The following is a 13,997-nucleotide window of genomic DNA, read 5'->3' as shown; positions in this document are numbered from 1 at the left end:
TGGAATGCTTGTCGCTTGATAAATGTGGTGGAATGAAGGATGCATGTCAAGATTTCAAATTTCTTCAAAGCTTAAAGAGTTTTGTCACAATAATGGATCGCTTTAGATTAGCTGGCCAAATCTTTTATCTGGTTTGATTGAAACAAACATTTTCTCCATTTTCTAGTTCAACTTAAGGAAGATAGTTGTATGAGTTGTGCGATGTTTTCTAATTGTTTTCTGTAGTAACAATATTTCCGTCATTTCTCCATTTTCCATCTATTAATGATCTTGCTCACTGTATATTTTTCAGGAGATGGAGAACACTTCAGGATTTGGGAAGTGAAAAGGGAGAAACATGTTAGCTAAACCAATCATCCTCAGCCAAAATTATGAGATATAGGTGGCTTGTGTTCTTTGGTTTTCTGCTGCGAGATGTTCTCTTCTGTTTCAATTTGTTCTCTTAAATCTTCAGTTTTAGATTTCTCTTCGAACTTCGATGCTGGATTTTGTTTTTGCCTCGTGTAATTTTTGGGGCTCTTCACTTCTGTTTGTGTCGTTCATGCCGATGCTCCTTGTCAGTGCTGCTACCATTTTTTTTTCTCCTCTGGCTTCCATTTTTGTGTCTTAGTAACGTGATCTTGGTTTATCCAAAAAAAGAACAACGTTTCCCATACAACATTGTTTGAGCAGTTTATGCATTTAATTTTCACTTAAAGAATTATTAGATGTGGTTGGACAGAACCAAATATTTATACCTTCCAATTTCTCAAGCCTCAATATTTTGACCATTTATCACTACAGCATAGAGACCAATGCATCAATGGCAATGCCAATCCATGCAAACTCAAAGTAAATAAAAGAAAAATAAACGAGAAGGTTATAACATGTGACATAACATCTTTTCTATGCTTGCAACTTGCAACCACAACAATTATTTTCATTTGTTGTTCCAAGTGGCCGCTAGAAAACCCGGGTCAACCCGTGTTTTTTAAAAAATCAAAATTGTTTTTGTTAAAAATTAATTTTTTTAATATGTTTTGAATTGTTTTGATGCGTTGATCTCAAAAATAAATTTTTTTTTATAAAAAAACATTATTTGATACCTTTTAAAATGAAAAATATTTTGAAAAACAATCGCAATCATACTCCCAAACAGGCATTTGAATGATCTTGTATTCAAGAAGGAGTTATTTGAATTTTGGGTAAAAAAAATTGATACATCTTTCAATCTTAGAAAAAATAATTACAAATGTAATGGGCTCCTGTGTAAAGAATGCATTCTGGGTAATTAGAGAATCAAGAAACTACAAAGTATCTTGTTCAGAAATAGGAAAGATGAAGTGTCCATAGAGTTACTTGGGAGTGTGATATGCTAGTTTTAAAATGTTTTTATTTTAAAAATATATTAAAATTAATAATATATTTTTTTTGTTTTTAAAAATTTATTTTTGACATTATTGTATAAAAATATTTAAAAATAAAAATTAATTTAAAATAAAAAATAAAAAATTTAAATAATTAATATTTTAATCACTAAACACAAAATAAAAAAAAATCAATCTTATATTATAATTAAGGCCTGTTGGGCCTCACGACAAACAAAAAAAAATCCATGGAGTCAGCTAACAAGAAAGATGAGAGATCCCGAAAGCGAGAGACTTCCACACTTGCTTGGAGATGTCAAACCTAGACGTAAGCTTTGCCAAGAAATCTGCTAAAAAAATCCTAACTTCACTCTTTTGAAACTTTCAAACTCAAACGTGAATTATTCAAAAAATAATAATAAAAAAAGAAATTAAAAGTTGAAGGAAAGTGCAAACAAACTCAAGCACTCTTTCATCATCTTACTTCACACTTTCGAAACTTTCAAACCCTAATCTAAATCGATAGCAGCTTACAATACAGAGAGATATATTCAACACAACTATCACCATCATGGTAATGGAAACAAGATCCACCAAGAGAAAAAAGTTGTGGTTTGCATCAAATAATGAAGGTGATAATGACATTGACAGGATCAGCGATCTCCCTGATGCTATCCTCCATCACATTCTCTTGCTTCTTCCCCTTAAATCCATTGCTCAAACCAGTGTCTTATCTCAAAGATGGAGATCTCTCTGGTCCTCATTTCCTGACCTTGATTTCACCACAATGAACCCTAGTAAGGCCATTTGTTCTACACGAAAGCTTAAATCAAAAAGATGGTGGCCTTCGATGGACTTCATCGCCAATGTCCTAGCTCTCCGTGACAAGCATTCTGATCTAAGAGCCCTTCGCTTTCGTGCACATTTGAGTTTCTCCCATCTAAATGGTTTGATCCGAAGAGCAATTAGGTGTAATGTGCAAGAACTTGATGTGGAAGTCGCCACCGGTGATTACTTCAATTTCCCTCGAGGAGTCATAACGAGTGAATCTTTGCGGGTTCTCAAACTGAGATCTCGGTATCCCGGTTTTAGATTGCTTCCATCTTCGGTAATGACTATTGGGTTTCCATCACTCCACACATTGTCACTATCACTTGTCATTTTATATGAACAATCCTCCCTCTTGGACTTGTTTACAGAATCGTCATTTCCTTGTCTAAAGAATCTTAATCTCGATGCTTGTTTTGGGATGAAACATCTCAAGGTTTGTTGTCGAGCCCTTGAAGATTTAACAATAGAGAATTGTTTTCAGCTACATAGTTTGGACATTTGTTCTGCAAAATTGGAAAATTTAAGAGTTGCAAGCTGTTTTGATGCATACAGTGATAAGACATGGTTTAAGGTTAATGCACCAAGGCTTAGGGGCATTTCGTGGGAATATAATTCTATTACTGCTAGCAGTTCTCTAGTGAACTTGACCTCTCTGCATGAGGCCTCTGTTGGTTTCTCTCTACTTCATGAAAATTTGAGCGTGGAAAAGCTTCAGAGCGTGTGCAATTTTTTATCTGGACTCTCTCATGTCCATAGTTTAACTCTTGATAGCCAATGTGTTGAGGTAAAAGCCTTTCTCCCTGCCTGAAATATTGCTCAATTATCAGTCTTTTTTTTTCCGGCATAATAGTTATATGTTATTCAGTGCATGAGAATAGACTCTCACTATTTTGGCAGATTCTATCAAACAAGAACGATATTATAAACCTTCTCCATCCATTTAACAACCTTAAGGTTCTGGAGTTGCATACCGGTTTCGAGAAAAATAATGTACCAGGATTAGCATTCCTATTCAGGAGCTCTCCCACGTTGCACACACTCATCCTCAAGATCATCAATGACTTCAAGACTGAAAGAAGAGTGAGTACCATAAATGTAATTCCTTTTGATTTACGGCCTTATATATACACGCACACTTAGCCTTAGTTTTGTTTCATATTTTTGTTCTTTCAGCAATGGAATAGGGACTTGTGGGACTTGTCTACCTCTGCAGAGGAGCAATATTGGGAATCCCAACTCCAAGCTTTAAGGCCTTTCCTAGACCACCTCAAGGTAGTAAAGATACACGGATTCTTAGAGTGTGAAAACGAAGTTAGCCTAGCAAAGTTTTTGCTCAAGCATGGGAAGGACTTGCAAGAAATGACACTTTGCACAGCAAATTGTTGCAACTTTAAGGATTCTCTTCGGCGACAAAAAGTTCGGTCACAAATAATGGGATTCTCTTGGGCTTCTTCTAATGCTAAAATTGTATTCTTACTGTCCTCTTAATAGAGTATAATTATTTTTTCCTGTTAATTGTACTCTTCTAAAATGTGCTGTGCAATGAATATTTTTTGCTATTCCTTTCCGTACTCGTGTAAAACTTTTGTTATAATGACTTAATTCTCACATTCTAAAATCCATGAATCTTTTCTACCTTGAGGTTGTTTAGGAAAGGCTTCAAAATATTGCTCTTCTGCAAAGGTATTTCCGGACAAGTCCTTTTCGAAAACTGAATGGGGACTTCTGGGACATGTCTACCTCCTCGGAAGAGCAATACTAGGTGTTCAAATTCGGAGTTTGAAGTCTTTCTTAAACAACCCGAGGTAGTGAAAATTCATGGATGTTTAGAATGTTACATGATGTTATTCGGTCAGAGTATTTTCCCAAGCAAGGAAAGGACTCTCAAGAATGACTAGAATTTTCTAGTGTATAGGCTAGCTAAATTTCCAGCAAGTTCTATGGCTGAAAAGTTTGTATAGATTGTTCCATTTAGGTTGGTTAAGAAGGCTATAAATAGCCATGCAATCATCATCTGTAAAGCAAGCCAAAAACTATGCTAAGCTTAAAGCCTTTGTACTAAAACTCTCCTCCTTGTATTATATCTTCTATCAGCAAAGTTTTTGTTTTGTGTATCCCACATCCTTCAACCATTTCCAAACTATAAACTAAGTCCTTCTTTTACTAAACTACTACAACTAAAAACCTTAACTATCAAACTATTTTCATTTCAATTTCTAATCACTAAAACCTCTAAACTACCTCCTCAACTACCATCATTTAATTTCTAAAGTGGTATCAGAGCCCCAATTAATCGTAAATGGGCATAGGGTCTTTATAGCCACCATAAATTCATCATAATCTATCTCTATGCCATTTTCCATTTTTTGTGGGAGCAACTATGATTTGTGATAAATAAAAATGATGACACTTTTCAAGTCTCAAAAGCTTTGAGACATTGTTATGGAGAGACTTAACATCCCGAAAAATATCTCTACTATAAAAGAAGCACAACAAAAGGAGTTAAATGTGAAAGATCAAAATGATACTAATGCCTTTTATTTGATTCAACAATCACCAGCTGATACAATTTTCCCTAGGATTACTGGGGCTTCGACAGGAAAGCAAGCATGGCATATGTTGTAGGAGGAGTTTCTCGGCGATTCTAAGATACACACTACACACCATTAAAATCTAAACATGACGAAAAGAGTTGAAAAATATTAAAAATGAAAGATTCTAAGACCGATAAAGATTATCATGGAAGAACTAAAGTTGTGGTAAATCAAATGAGATCTTTAGGAGAAAATATTATTGATCTAAGAGTTGTTGAAAAAATCCTAGTCAGTCTTACAAGAAAATATGACTCTATAGTTGCTGCTATAGAACAATCAAAAGATTTAAAACCATGTCAGTAGCTAAACTAATAGGCTTTTTAAAAACACATGATAAAAGGCTTAGTAGCTAAGAGGAAGACTCTATTGAAAGTGTTTTTCAGTCTAAGCTTAATATAAGGTCTTAAAAATCTAGACATAATACTGAGAAATTTACAGATAATTCTTGAAGAGAATTAGAAGAAAATAAGATTTTAAAAGAAAAAATAGCCAGCCAAGGAGAAAATATCCTTCTCGCAACATTTTTAAAAATACAAATCATTTGGAGAAAGATTGTTGGAATCATGGCAAACCACAATATCACTTTCGTGGACGGTTCAAACATTTATAAAAGGATTGTCACATAAAAAATAATCACCAAGCAAATTTTCATGAAAAGAAGGATGATAAAGAGCTGTTATTTTATTGCTATCATGCTACCACTGAAGATAAGATATGTGATACATTGATAGCATGTGCAGTAACCACATGACAAGAAAGGATATCATATTTCCTAATTTATACTCATCAGTCAATTTCAAAGTCAGATTTGGAAAAAAATACAGAGGTCGAGGCTAAAGAAAAAGGCAATATCACTGTGGAGACAAAATAATGTATGTAATTTGTCAACGATGTATTGCTTGTCCTGAATTTAAAAAATAATTTGTTTAGTATAGGCCTAATGTAGGAAAAAGGTTAAGCTATTTACTTTGATGGAGATTATTGCACCATATATGATAAAAAAAAATAATGGGAGAAAGATTGCCATAATAAGGATGAAAAATAGATGTTTTCCTATCATATGACAATATATACAAAATACTGCAATGAAGGCATAAGTTGATGATTCCTGGTTATGGCATCGAAGATTTGGCCACTTTAATTTTAAGGTGCTGAAGGACCTATATTAGAAGACTATGATGAAAGATCTTTCAAAAATAATAGAAGTAAATGATGTTTGTGAAAGTTGCCTACTTAGCAAGCAATCAAGACAGTAATTTCCTTTTAGAGGAGCTTATAGAGCAAAAAAACTATTAGAGTGTGGACCGATGAGGACATTGTCACTAAATCAAAACAGGTAATTCATTCTTTTCATTGATGATTATACTAGAATGGCATGAGTCTACTTCATGCAAGAAAAATAAGAAGTTTTTCACATATTCAAAAAATTCAAAAACTATACTGAAAAGCAAAGTGGCCGATATATCAAGGTGTTGAGGAGTGATCGAGGTACAAAATACAACTTGAAAAAGTTTGCAAAACTTTGCGAAGAAGAAGGTGTCGAGCGACAACTTACCGTAGAATATGCTCCTAAACAAAATGGAGTATCAGAAAGAAAGAATAGGACAATATTGGAGATGGCAAAATCAATGCTGAAGGAGAAAGGTCTTCCAAATAAGTTTTGGGCATAGGCAGTATCCACTACTGTATATATACTAAATAGATGTTCAACAAAAGCAGTGCCAAATAAAACACTAATGAAAGCATGGCCAGGAAGAAAGCCTTCAGCAAAGCATCTCAAAGCTTTTGGTAGTATATGTTACACTTATATTCCAAATGCAAAAATGAGTAAGTTCAATGACAAGACCGAGAAAGGAATATTTATTGGCTACAGTTCAGCATCAAAAGGCTACTGGGTATACAATTTGTAGACAAAGAAACTAAATATCAGTCGAGATATTAAGTTCGATGAGAATGCTAAGTGGAATTGGGATGAAGAAAAAGTTGAAAAAAAAATAATCAATTTTCACTAAACTCAAGCTGATGGAGGAGATGTTGAAGAAAGTAGAAACCCACCATCATCACCATGATCTTCTTCATCAACAAGCCAATCATCAACCCCTCCAAGTTCACCTAGATCACCATCAATGATAAGGCAAGAAAGAATTTCTTCAAGTTCACCAGTTAGTAAAATGAGGTCACTAATTGACATTTATGAAAGCTACAACTTCACAGTTATGAAGCCTAAAAGCTATGAAGCTACATCTAAAGAAGAAGTTTGGGTGAAGGCAATGAAGGAAGAAATTAAAATGATTGAGAAAAATAAGACATGGGAGCTAATGGATTAACTAAAAGATAAAGAGGTCATTGAAGTTAAGTGGGTCTATAAAACAAAGCTTAACTTTGATGGCTCAATACAAAAGTATAAAGCAAGGTTAGTAGCAAAAGGTTACTCTCAACTACTTAGCATTGACTATAATGAAACATTTGCTCCAGCTGCTCAGCTAGACACTATTCAAGCATTATTTGCTTTAAATGCTCAAAAGAGATGGAAAATTTATCAGCTTGATGTGAAGTTTGCTTTCTTGAATGGAGTTTTAGAATAAGAAATATATGTGGAGCAACCGTTCGACTTTTTAGTAAAAAGTAACAAAGATAAAATATTAAAATTAAAGAAAGCATTGTATGGGCTCAAGCAAGAACCAAGGGTCTGGTATAACATAATCGACAGCTACTTCAATGAACAACGATTTAGGAGTAAGAGTGAGCCAACACTCTACATTAAAACCCAAGGTAACTCTAACACCCTCATTGTCTCTTTGTATGTTGATGATCTTATCTATATGGGAAATAACAAGGAGATGACTCAAGAGTTCAAAAAAGATATGATGAAGACTTTTAAAATGATAAATTTGGGTTTGATGCATTATTTTTTAGGGATAGAAATAACTCAAGAAAATGAAGAAATATTTATCTCACAAAAGAAATACACCGAGAACCTCCTGAAAAAATTCCAGATGACAGGATGTAAAGCAGTTGCTACTCCATTTGTGACTAATGAGAAATTACAGAAGGAAGATGGATAAAAAAACGAGGGCACATCAACATTCAGAAGTTTAATAAAAAGCATATTATATCTAACAACAATAAGACCAGATATAATGTATGCAACAAGTCTACTATCGAGGTTCATGCAAAGTCCAAGCCAAAAATCCACTTTAGAGGTGTTAAAAGAATACTTAGATACTTGTAGGGAACAAAAGAGTATGGCATATAGTATATATCAATTATGGATGCAAGACTATATGGATACAAATACAGTGATTGGGCTGGATCAATTGATGATATAAAAAGCACTTCAGACTACACATTTTGACTTGGTTTTGGAATATTCTCTTGGGCATCTAAAAAGCAAGAGTCTATAGCAAAATCATCGGTTGAAGTAGAGTATGTGGCATCCATAAGAGCAACAAGTCAAGCTATATGGCTTAAAAGAATGCTAGAAGATATGGGAGAATGTCAACAAGGATCTACAACGATATTATATGATAATAAACCGACGATTACTATGATGGAAAATCCTGTATTCCATAGCAGGACTAAACACATATCAATCAAATATTATTTTCTACGAGAAGCAGTTGGCAATAAAAAAATTGATTTTGAGTATTGCAGGACTAAAAAACAATTAGCAAATATCTTCACGAAAGCGTATCCACGATTCAAGTTCAAGGGACTATAAAATCAACTTGGAGTATCAATTAAGTGCACTAAGGAGAAGTGTTAAATTATTAATGCACTTAAAGAAGATTCTAGAGATCAATTCTATAAAAACACTACAAACTACAAGTTAGTTCTAAGATAAGTTACGAAAGTTCTAGAGAAATCAAACAAACACGAGGAATGTTCTAGGAAAAAAAAATGCTTGTCCATAATTCAAAAAACTCTAGAATTTTCGAGTGTATTGACTAAATTTCCAGCAAGTTCTATGGTTGGAAAATTTGTTTAGATTGTTCCATTAAAGTTAGTTAGGAAGGCTATATATAGATAGCCATGCAACCATCATCCGTAAAGCAAGCCAAAAACTATGCTAATCTTAAAGTCTTTGTCCTAAAACTCTTCTTGTATTATATCTTCTATAAACTAAGTTCCTTTTTTACTAAACTATTACAACTAGAAATCTTAACTATCAAACTACTTTCATTTCAATTTCTAATCACTAAAACCTCTAAACTACCTCCTAAACTACCATCATCTTTTAACAGCAGCACGTTTCCTTTTTTAATTAGTACTCCTCTACATGGAGCCAGAACTTTTTTGCTATTAATTCTTCTCTTCTAACTACCTGTAATCAGTCTTTTTATATCTGTTAGCCAAAAAATTTCCACAAACACTAATTAACAGCAGGAAATTTTTACAAAAGAGATAGAAAAGTGGACTGCCATTAGTAATGGATGGAAAGCTAATTATTTTTCTTTCATGGCAGTACACGAGGCATCTGTGAAACACGGTGGTTAAGTGGATGAAACATGAAAATGATACAATCAACAATATTTTGTGTATCAACTTATTCTCCCAAGTTGGATATCTAGACCAGACAATGAATTCTCTAGAGCTCGCATGCACGCATGTGTGTGTCTGCACATAAGCGTATTTTCAGGTCAATTTCAAGTGCTCAATTATGAACATCTTGGTGACTCAATTGATGAGGAACAACATCAATCTCTTACAGCTCACATGTGTACTTTGTAAGATTTAAATGCAAGGTCACCATTGTAGGGTCACTCCATTTCATCAAGCTAGACAGGGGGGCAATGATGGGGCAGAATTTATTTGCAAGCGTGTTTTCGTCCAAGTACTTTTTGTCTCAGTTATTCATATTTCGAAGCTAACGTTTCAAGAACGTGGCATTTATCATGTCTGTGAAAAACAGAACTTCAACTTGCTATCTTGTCCAAAAATCTAGACTTGGACTCGTTGTTCTGTCGCCCATGTAGTAGAATCTCTTGAGAATTAATCCTTGGTTAATGTAGCTAGAGTACTCAGTGAATGTTCCTGATGTGTTTCTACAGATCATCAGAGACAATTATCAGCAATATCAGTAAGCAACGAGCATTTTTCAGTGTTGCAGTGCAATAACACGTGACCTTTTAAAACATTGGGCTAGAATGCCGGAAAAGAGTTGCAACATCAGTGCCTTCTAAGTCATTGAAAAAGGCACAGAGCGGCAGATGTTTGAAACATCTGTTTCAATCTCCATGTTTCAAATATCTAGCCATGGAGGAGGACATAAAACTAGATGTTTCAAACACTCGCAGCTCTATTCCCTTATCTAGATTTTCGAAGACATTAATTGAAGAATTTATCTGATGCAGTCGGGCTACAAAACCTTAAGGTTTTAAGTAGTAAAAAAAATAATCTCACACGGCTAGAAGATGATACACCACAAACAGATTACCTAATATATGTTTTCCTAGACTATTAGGATAGGGCTAAATATAAGAGAAAGAGAAGATATGATCAGGTTAGATCTGTATCATAATTAAAAAAAGCTATAATTTTTTATTTTATTATATATGTTGAATTGAACTTAAATTTTTCTAGGGGATGCTCAATGTCTATTTTAATATATAGAAACCACCTTGTCGGTCCAAATTTCATGTTTAATTATATATTTTTTATTATTTTTTTTATGTTTTAAAATTCTTTTTTTTTTACCCTAGCTAGTAAAGATCGGTTTTATAGCCTATCAAAAGAAATTGTAAACCTCTTTAAACTTCATTAAACTTTATTGTAGAGAATAACATTATAAATTTAAATTGCATGACTGCAATCCTTTGGGTTCATCAAATTCTGTCTTTTCTCTGCATATTTGTTGACTTTCGTATTTCCATTTGCATCACATAGTCAAGCATAATTGTTGGAAGGTAATTGAATGTTATATAATAATTATTGTCCTTTCCCCCGTTATATTGGCACATTAAGGCGTAGCCAAACATAATAGTTGTTGTGTGCTTCATTTTCTGGTTTACTTTTGATGCTTGGAATTGGCAGAAGTATATATATAAGCAAATTAAGAGGTCATCATCAAGAAACCTGTGTACAAGCAACCGATTTAGATAAATATTAGATAACTTAAACAAGAAACCCTAGACTGGGATTATTCTATTACATATCTTGGTTCCAAGACATTCCTATTCTATTCCTTCTACTTCCACTGAAACCTGAAGTCCCTATATATATATATATGTTCGAAAGAAGTACTCATCCTTCAGTTTGGAGTGCACCATTGCTTATGACCAGGAACCCATTTCGGGCATTTTGGACTGATGTAATTTGACACAACCCTTGAGTTGAGAAGCTCGATAATCGGTGCGTATTTAACACACCTTGGAGCCTTGTACTGATTTATTGATGCACCTTGGCTTAAAGCGAAGTCCATAAGCTTGTCAAATGCCCCCCTCTCAGTTATCCTTATCTCTAGAGGGCCAATGGACTTATCTGAGACTCGGCCTTGGCGATAAACACTGTTGAGTGATTCTTCAATAGCAAGGCAACAGTCTTCAAAAACTGAAGGAGGAATAGGAGTTGTTCCACTAAGGCAGATCTCCCAGAATAATACATAGTGGCCAGGTATCTTTGATGTATCAGCATAGCTTGTATATTCTGTGAGAGATGCACCGAATGGTAAAAGATGGTTAGCTGCATTCTGCACTGCATTTTGCAGCTCAACTTCGTCAGTCTTATCAGAATCAATGCTGAGAACAACATTCTTTCTACATACAAAGTTGAATTGAGGAGCCTTGTTCTTGAATCCAGCCACACGAAGTATGTCCCCCACTCGATACCGATAAAGACCTGAAAAAAAAATTGTTATCAATTTCATTTAAGGCCAGAATGGTGCAATTTAATATTCTGTCAAGAAGTTAGCAATTTATGTATTGTGGAAACGGTTTCGCTGCTTACCTGCATAGGTGGTGACAACAAGCTCATATTCTTCACCTAGTTTGACATCAACAAGATCAACCAATTCCTGGTCTTTCTTCTGATCAAGGGATGTCGGTGCAGTGATTGAATTTATAAGTCCATTCTTTCTGTTCACGGGCAAGAACTCAAAGTAGGCCATGGTTGGGATGAGGGTGTAAGAAACTTCACTTGGCTTAGACAAAGGATTCAGGTTAAGGCCAAAGTAGCATTCAGAAGAAGCATACATGGTGCAAACTAGGGGGAGGCCATCACAGTAATAGTCAAGTGTAGGAATATACTGTGACATTGTCCCTGTGACAATAACATCAATATACTTGGTGTTAGGCCACAACCTAGTTATGATCCCTTTCCACGACTCTCTGGTACATTCAGCCTCAATAAAATCAGCTAGTTTCTGGTTGGGTTTGAGAATTTTCAAAACAGCCTCTCTTACTGAAGGGTCACTTATTTTGGGGTCAATTGTTCCATTCCGGATATCATTGCAAAGCAAAATCCAATGTTTTTCAAGGAACTTAATTGCCCTAATGAACCCAGAAGCAAAGACTGCACCGACTCGAAGAACATCATAGTTTTGGTAAAGGCCACAAAGCAATTGAGAGTACATACTCTGGTAAGAATCCTGGCAGAGAATGGTTTCATTTGGGCTAGTATAGTTCGTGTATGGATCATAAGGCCTATCTCTGAAGTATGAACTTTTGTAATAGCTAGTTAAAACTGGACGTGCCAATAATCCTCCAGGAGTCTTAGTTTCTGATTTTATGAACAAAAAGTACATCCCTTTTCCTCTATCCAAACCTGGAACAAATTGATTCATCACTGGCATCAATAGGCTATATAGCAATGATCTTCTTCCCAGCTCTTCCTCAATTGTTGGCATCAGTTTCCTTTCTCCAGCAGATGTACCAGAACTACACATCAAATAGCACCAGGTCACACACACACAAATATATATATATATATATATAAACACATATACCATTATATATATATATAAACACTTCTGAAGCTAAGTTGATGGAATCATCACCTTGTCAAGAACTCTGAAATGGGTTGGGAACATATGATTTGAGAAGTATCTCCATTAGCAATACGATCAATATCTGGCTTCAGATCCTCATAACTGACAACAGGCATCACTTTCTTGAAAGCTTCTCTGTCTGCTTTGTTCCCATTCAGGCCATATCTCTGCAAATACTCAACATTTGCATTCCTAGAGAGGATTTCAGCAAGAACCTTTCTTTGCACCTCATCAGCATTACGTGTAACATCTTCAATAAACTGTAAAGCCTTTCTACTTTTTTCACAAACCAAGTTTTTCATAGGAGCTTCTTCAGGCATGGTTTTAATATATAGAAAAACAAAGTGAAAGAAAGGAAATTTTGGAGGAGACAAGGAGAAGGAAGAAACTATGGCAATTGTAGCAAGTAGGGCTATATTGTTTGGTGTGAAATGAAGGGGAGGGAGTATGGGGTTTATATAGAACAAAAAAATAAAATAAAAAATCTAAGTGACTGCCTGTAACCCACTACACATACAAAAACACGCAACATGTTTAACCAAATAGTGTAAACAAAAGGATATATTGTATGTCTCTAAAAATTATCTTTCGTTATTAATTTTATTTTCCTAGGTATACCTCAATTAAGAAACTCTCTTTTACTCTTCCCTGCTTTACTTGGGTTTCGAATTCTACTCTTCTTTTGAGCCAAGTTAAGTGATAATGTAGAAATAATCATAGTGTAAACTGTAAAGCATAGTGTTATATCTTGCTGGAGGACTGACTCAAAATAGAGTCTAGATTAATAGGTTATTTAATATTTTATCTGGTTTAATTAAAAGCTCGACTTGAATTAAGCTCTAGATTCTGATTTTTTTTTCTTGATCAACACTATGGTGTAAAGCAAAAGAAGTAATATTTTTTATGTTATCTCATATTAAAGAAAATGACATAACCGAAGAGATGAACATAGTTTTGGCTAGAACTGTTGATGACTCAAAAATACTATCGGGCCTAAACTCAAATCAAAGGAGGATAAAAACTTATTTTACTGAAAATGGCTTCGCAATTTCATAGTTAACCTAAAAATCTCCATCTATTAATTGGATCATGAGTGAGTCATTAATTATTCCAATAAATGGGATTCTTTTTATAGTAAATTGAAGAAAAAAATTCTGTGAAATTAGTAGTAGTTGAAAAAACAATATGGAAAAATAATAATCATCATCGTTATATATGTGCTTGGCTGGCTAGCAAGGAAAA

General features: G+C 34.4%; 2 protein-coding genes across 2 annotated transcripts; one reads left to right on the top strand and one right to left on the bottom strand.

Moving 5' to 3' along the window:
- The first annotated feature begins 1,701 nt into the window (after positions 1–1,701).
- Positions 1,702–3,744, top strand: LOC7497420 (putative F-box/FBD/LRR-repeat protein At4g03220). The gene is made up of 3 exons (XM_002319908.3): positions 1,702–2,961; positions 3,075–3,257; positions 3,351–3,744. Exons 1-3 carry the CDS (start codon positions 1,918–1,920, stop codon positions 3,663–3,665), a joined length of 1,542 nt encoding a protein of 513 aa, XP_002319944.2. The 5' UTR covers positions 1,702–1,917; the 3' UTR covers positions 3,666–3,744.
- Positions 3,745–10,847: 7,103 nt separating this feature from the next.
- On the bottom strand, positions 10,848–13,177 carry LOC7497419 (indole-3-acetic acid-amido synthetase GH3.6). The gene is made up of 3 exons (XM_002319362.3): positions 12,765–13,177; positions 11,717–12,645; positions 10,848–11,608 (listed from the first exon to the last, which is right to left on the bottom strand). The coding sequence occupies exons 1-3, from the start codon at positions 13,073–13,075 to the stop codon at positions 11,022–11,024; spliced, it is 1,827 nt and encodes a 608-aa protein (XP_002319398.1). The 5' UTR covers positions 13,076–13,177; the 3' UTR covers positions 10,848–11,021.
- Between the last annotated feature and the right edge of the window lie 820 nt (positions 13,178–13,997).

This window comes from Populus trichocarpa, chromosome 13 (assembly GCF_000002775.5).
Source record: "Populus trichocarpa isolate Nisqually-1 chromosome 13, P.trichocarpa_v4.1, whole genome shotgun sequence".
NCBI lineage: Eukaryota > Viridiplantae > Streptophyta > Magnoliopsida > Malpighiales > Salicaceae > Populus > Populus trichocarpa.
This window is presented reverse-complemented; position numbering and strand designations above follow the sequence as displayed.

Coding starts and splice junctions, on each gene's coding strand:
- LOC7497419 (XM_002319362.3), bottom strand. CDS start 13,075: ATGCCTGAAGAAGCTCCTATGAAAAACTTGGTTTGTGAAAAAAGTAGA. Junction 12,646..12,764: donor ATTTCAGAGTTCTTGACAAG/GTGATGATTCCA, acceptor TTTGATGTGTAG/TTCTGGTACATCTGCTGGAG. Junction 11,609..11,716: donor TGTTGTCACCACCTATGCAG/GTAAGCAGCGAA, acceptor TTTTTTTTTCAG/GTCTTTATCGGTATCGAGTG.
- LOC7497420 (XM_002319908.3), top strand. CDS start 1,918: ATGGTAATGGAAACAAGATCCACCAAGAGAAAAAAGTTGTGGTTTGCA. Junction 2,962..3,074: donor TTGATAGCCAATGTGTTGAG/GTAAAAGCCTTT, acceptor CTATTTTGGCAG/ATTCTATCAAACAAGAACGA. Junction 3,258..3,350: donor ACTTCAAGACTGAAAGAAGA/GTGAGTACCATA, acceptor TTGTTCTTTCAG/CAATGGAATAGGGACTTGTG.